Genomic DNA, 5,146 nt, shown 5'->3' with positions numbered 1-5,146 from the left:
AATCATCCATGAGAGCATTCATCCCATCCATGCCATCATCGTCATTCGCGAACTCTTTATCCAGCTCCGAAGCAAGACCTGAAGCAAGTCGATCCAAGTCCACATCTGACCTCTTAATTTGCTCCGGCATCGTAGCGTTGATCGATTCCACGAGGTCACTGCTAGGTGTGCAATCCTTGTAGTACTTGGTGACATTGGGCGGATGGGAGAGAAGAAGAGCGAGACGTGCGTGGTCTGCGCTGCTCTTCATGGCTCCGGTACGATAAGTCCCTGCATTGGAATCCATGGCTGAAATTGCTTTGAGTCGGCTTGTGACGTGACCCAGGTGCGGGGTGGGTTGGGGACCGGCTGTCAGAGCGCTTCCGAGCTCCGACAGCCACTCGATCCCGCATACGTATGCGTTTAACACAACGCCGGAATGATATATATCACGAATAACTAGAGTTAAGATTTAAAATAAGGGGGGTCGACGATGGGCCCCTACTTCGACGACGCCTCACAGAGCGACGGCAGAGAGAAAACATGACCAGCAGAATGCAGGAGGCGGAAGGGTGACTCCACTCAGAGTAGACCGCTCGAGGCTGCGTCGCACCGGCCTCGGGCTGCGCCCTCGGACGGTACTCCTTGCCCCTCGGGTCTACTCTTCACTGGGAAAGCGCCACGTGCGTCTATGCGCTCCTCGCTGCGTGCGTCGTGTTCGTGCTCGAGCTCGGCGCGACGTCGAGCGCGTTCCTGGGGAAGGTCAATTCGTCGCTCCCGTTTTCTGTCGTGATGTTCAGGCGCATGATTACCCAGGAGGTGTTTTTCTCCGAAAGTGTCGCGAAGGCGCTCCTCTACGTCGCGCTCGTCCCTTCCATGTTCGCGCGATGGTCCGTGCTCGTCTGGCCGGGCGTCCACCTCCTCGCCGTCGCCGCGCTCTACGTCGGCGACGCGCTCCTGCCGCCGCGGGCCGCGCCGGACTTTGGCGTCTACGCCCCCGTGCCCTCCGAGACGACCTTCTGAGCAATCGAGGCGCTCCGAGGTCGGCCCGAGGCTCGCGCGCGCCCACCGGCCGGTTCCGTCGACCTGAGCCCCGCGCCGCCGCGGACTAAGCTCCCCTCGCGCCCACCGGCCGGTGCCGTCGACCTTAGCCCGCGCGCGTGCGGCGCGCCCTGACAAGCGGCGTACCATAGTGCCGGGCGTGTTTAGGGGAGGCGCGTCAGGTGCCAGCGGCGGACGTGCACGAGGCACCCTTCATCTACGCAGGCTACTGCCGCGCAGGCGGTGTCGCCGTCGCCGCCGCGGTAGAGCTCGGAGACGGCCTCGAGGGCGCACGCGCCGCCGCCGTCGTCGCGCCCGGCGTCCGGGCCTTGTGGCGCCGGAGCTTCGGGAGCGCGAGGCCGACGGCGTAGAGGTCCGCGAGCCAGAGCTGGGCGTAGGCGACGTCGTCGAGGGCGACGAGGCCGTGCTCGTAGAGGGCGACGTAGGCGTCCTCGACCGCGCGCGCGACGGAGCCGCCCGGCCGGTGCGGCGCGACGCCGTCGAGCACGCGGACGACGGCGTCGGCCTTCTCGTACAAGGGCCGCTCGCTCATGTAGTCGGCGAGGGCGTCGTGGTCGTTGCGGAGCTGGGTCACGCCCGGCGGCAGGAACGCGAGCCGGAGCCCCGCGGCCCGGAGCACGCGCTGCGCGACGAAGCCGCGCCAGATGTCGGCGACGCGGCCGTGGACGGACGCGGGCAGGAGCAGCGCCCAGAAGGCGGCCCGGTCGAACAAGGTCGCCTGGGCGTTGAAGGGGCAGACGGCGCCGCCGTCGAGGACGACGCCGCGGCCGTGGGACGAGGGGAAGTCGAAGGGCAGCGGCAGCGCCGCGCGGGGCCCGAGGCGGTAGATGGCGTCGACGTCCGGGTCGTGGTTCGCGAGGAGCTGGGCGACGACGACGTCGTCGGCCGCGCGCGGGTCGTCGGCCGCGGCCGCGGCCGCGGGGCCGTTGATCGCGTCCAACGGTAATCCCCGGGGCCACGCCTTCTCCGCGCCGAACGACGCCGCGTAGGCGTTGAAGAAGGCGCTCCCGGCGTCGGGCGCGTCGGGCGCCGCGAGGCGCGGGTCCGACGCCCGCGCCGCCGCACCGGCCGAGGCCGGCGGCGCGCCGAGGAGCACGTTGTCGTCGTCGAAGTCAAAGATCGTCGCCGCGCCCGCGTGGATGGCGTAGAGGTAGCCCAGGTTCTTGCGCGCGAAGTGGTCCCAGGGCGTCGCGCTCGCGAGGCCGTAGGGCAGGGTCTCCTGCGCCGCGGCGCTCAGGTACGCGACGGTCGCCGGCGCCGCGGCCGCGAGCGCCTCGTAAGGGCCGTCGGCGGTCTTCCGGTCGCCGACGACGACGAGGCACCAGCCCGACGCGTTGCCCACGCGCAGGATCGCCTCGCTCGGCGGATTGATCGTCGTCACGACGCCGCAGCGCTCGCAGGCCGACCAGGGCCGCGGCAGCGGCGACGCGCTCCGGTTCACCGTGTCGCCGAGGCGCGGCCCGGCGTAGGTCGCCACGCGCTGCGGTTTGTAGCGCTGACCGGACGTCGCGGCGCTCGACGCGCCGAGGTCGCGGCGCGGCCGCGCGCGCTGGGACGACGTCACCAGCCACAGGGCCGCGGCCGCGAACAGGCGCCGCGGGCAGCCCATTGTCGCCAAGGAGTAATAAATAGTATATATATATAGGATCAAAACCAAGAAGGACCTCACCAAGAGACCTTAATATCAATATGGACCCCGCCTTCCAAAATAATGTCGAAATGGACCTCACTTCAAAACAAAATATCAAAAGGGACCTCACCGTCCACCATTTTTGACCATCATTACCTGGAATTTAATGTCCCATCATATCGACGCGTCTTCCCATAATTAATACCAAGACGGACCTCACCTTCAAATTTTTGTTGTTTTTTCTTAGAGAAGGAGCGTGGTAGCGCACCACGTGCGTGGGGCCCCGCTTACATGGGGCGACACTCCCGTGGCCTGAGCTGCCTACTCTTCGTCGGAGTCGGGGTAAAGGCCGCTGGGCTTGAATTTGAAGTAGTCCTCGAGTGAGCTCGAGCTACAGGGTGGTAAACTGATTAAATCCTACTTGGGCGTACTCGGGGAGGTGTCGGGCGACTTCCCCTTGGCCCCCGGCGAGTTCCTGGCACCGACTTTCTGGGCCGACTTTCTGGGCCGGTCGGTCGCCGCCGCCGCCGCCGTCGCCGCCGCCGCCGCCGCCGCCGCGTCGTACGACCAACGGTCGTCGCAGGCCCAGCCAGGCCAAAATTTCCGATGTCGCGTTCCGCGACGAATGGGGTCGCTCCCCGTACACCTAAAGACAAATCCGACGTCCCGAATTCATTTTCGACGTCCTTTGGACCGTGTAAGACGACCTCGCGGAAGCGCGCGCGTGCGCGCGGGGCCGAAAATATAAAAAAATTTAAATAACGGCCGACGAGCTGCGGTACGGCCCCGGTACCGCCGCCTTTCCTGCCGGAGTGCCCCGGGACGTGCCCGGCCCCCGGGAAGTTAACCCAGGGGTGTCGGCGTGAACCTAGGGCTCAAAGTGGCGAGGTTTTCTTCAAAGTTTGTCGTCGCTTCGGCATCTTGATGGATTTTTAGCCATCTTTTTTCCAACGACGGGCTGCCTCGACACGCTGCGGCGCCCCTCGGTGGCCGAAAGCGCTGCGTCTTGCGCCTGTGCCACGCGCGCAAGCTGCCGCGTGGCTGTCCGATCCGCAGGCCATCGTGTGACGCCGCGAACACGGTTGCACGGGCCGCTCTGGGCGTCGAAACGGTCTCTCTGGGCACACGGTCGTCGGTGGCGCAGCTGTGCAGCGGCCTCGTGGGTGCGGCGCCGCGCCCAGAACGGTCGAGGCCCTTGGCATGATGTGTGGTCCCGAGCTCGAGTAGCACAACCGCCAACACGGGCCCGTGGCGGCGGCCATCCGGCTCCTTTACGGCGTGCTCGTCGAGGAGCAGCTCGAGCACCGCCAAGCTCATCGACGTCGTCGTGCGGGACCCCATCAAGCTGCCCGACGCGTCCGTGGGGTCGCCCGGGGGGCCGGTGCCGAAGGGCTACGGCAGCGGCCAGCCCTACGGCCGGCCCGGGCCCGACGACCATCCGCGACCACCGCGCGGCCGCGGCCGGCGACGACGACTCCGAGCACGAAACTCATACCACCCGTCCCACGCGCCTTCCGCACGCCTCCGGGGGGTTTAGGGAGCGTCCACGCGCCTCGGCGGGGCGTTAACCCACGCGTAAAGCGACATCGGCAATCTCGCCGATTATGGCCTGGCTGGGCCTGCGACGACCGCCAATCCCAGGTCAGGCATATGGCGTACTTAAACCCCTTTATTAGAGTGATGCATCAAGCGCTGATCAGCGCACTTTACTTGTAGAGAATCACTAGCTGCCAACGGGCAGAGGATCTGCCTCACTAGGTCCAGGAAGCCTGAGACTCTCCGTCTATTACAGTGCGGGAAGCAACTATAACAGGGTTAGAAAGTATTAAGAAGGGGGAAGGATATTGAGTGGCTCTGTACCAGCGAGCCACTGGCACTAGGGAGATACAAAACTCTCTATCTCTCTAGGTAGTTTGGCAAATAGGGGGAGCTCAGGAGGAAAATTCTGCTATATCCGCGCGCGTAGCACGAAGGACGATGTGCGCCAGGAGGTTCTTGCAAAGGCAGAAGGCCATCGTCAGCAGATGCTTGAAGCGTTTTTGTGCTGGGATATCATAGCCTGGCAAGTTGAATGTAACATATCCCGCCGGCGGGATATGTTAAAGAACGAACATTCGAGAGGCCGTGGCGCCAGGCGAGGCGGATAGGCTGTGGAATCTGGTGAGCCTCAGTCATAGCCTGCTGGTTACTCCCCGTTAGTAGATTTACAAAAAAATCAACGCCCATATACTGGGTTATAACAACTAAGATTGTTTAGTTGATTAGTTGTGTAAAATAGCACAAAAATGGCGTTTTTTTCTTCGGGGGGCATAACCCCGCTATCCCATTTGAATCTCCCCACCTTAATCCCCCCCGCACGTGGATAAACTAGGCGGGGGGATTAAGGTGGGGAGATTCAAATGGGATAGCCCCGCTAGAGCGGCTGCGTCTCTTCAAGATTTCTTGGCGACGTGGCCTCGAGCCCCCCCGCCAGGC

The 5,146-nt window shown here is 64.2% G+C and overlaps 2 protein-coding genes across 2 annotated transcripts in view; both read right to left on the bottom strand.

Annotated features, from left to right (window-relative positions):
* Positions 1 to 1,246: 1,246 nt before the first annotated feature.
* Positions 1,247 to 2,650, bottom strand: AURANDRAFT_34450 (hypothetical protein; the record flags this gene model as incomplete). The annotated part of the gene is made up of 1 exon (XM_009043925.1): positions 1,247 to 2,650. One exon carries the CDS (start codon positions 2,648 to 2,650, stop codon positions 1,247 to 1,249), a length of 1,404 nt encoding a protein of 467 aa, XP_009042173.1.
* A 147-nt stretch (positions 2,651 to 2,797) lies between these two features.
* Positions 2,798 to 5,146, bottom strand: part of AURANDRAFT_68275 (hypothetical protein) — a gene marked incomplete at both ends in the record, with an annotated part of 6,495 nt that continues 4,146 nt past the window's right edge. Inside the window, one exon of the mRNA XM_009043924.1 lies at positions 2,798 to 2,827. Coding sequence (XP_009042172.1) covers positions 2,798 to 2,827 — 30 coding nt within the window. The remainder of the gene's footprint in view (positions 2,828 to 5,146) is intronic.

The sequence above is a fragment of the Aureococcus anophagefferens genome (assembly GCF_000186865.1).
Source record: "Aureococcus anophagefferens unplaced genomic scaffold AURANscaffold_83, whole genome shotgun sequence".
Taxonomy (NCBI): domain Eukaryota; class Pelagophyceae; order Pelagomonadales; family Pelagomonadaceae; genus Aureococcus; species Aureococcus anophagefferens.
The sequence above is the reverse complement of the archived record's forward strand: the minus strand, read 5'-3'. Positions and strand labels throughout refer to the sequence as shown.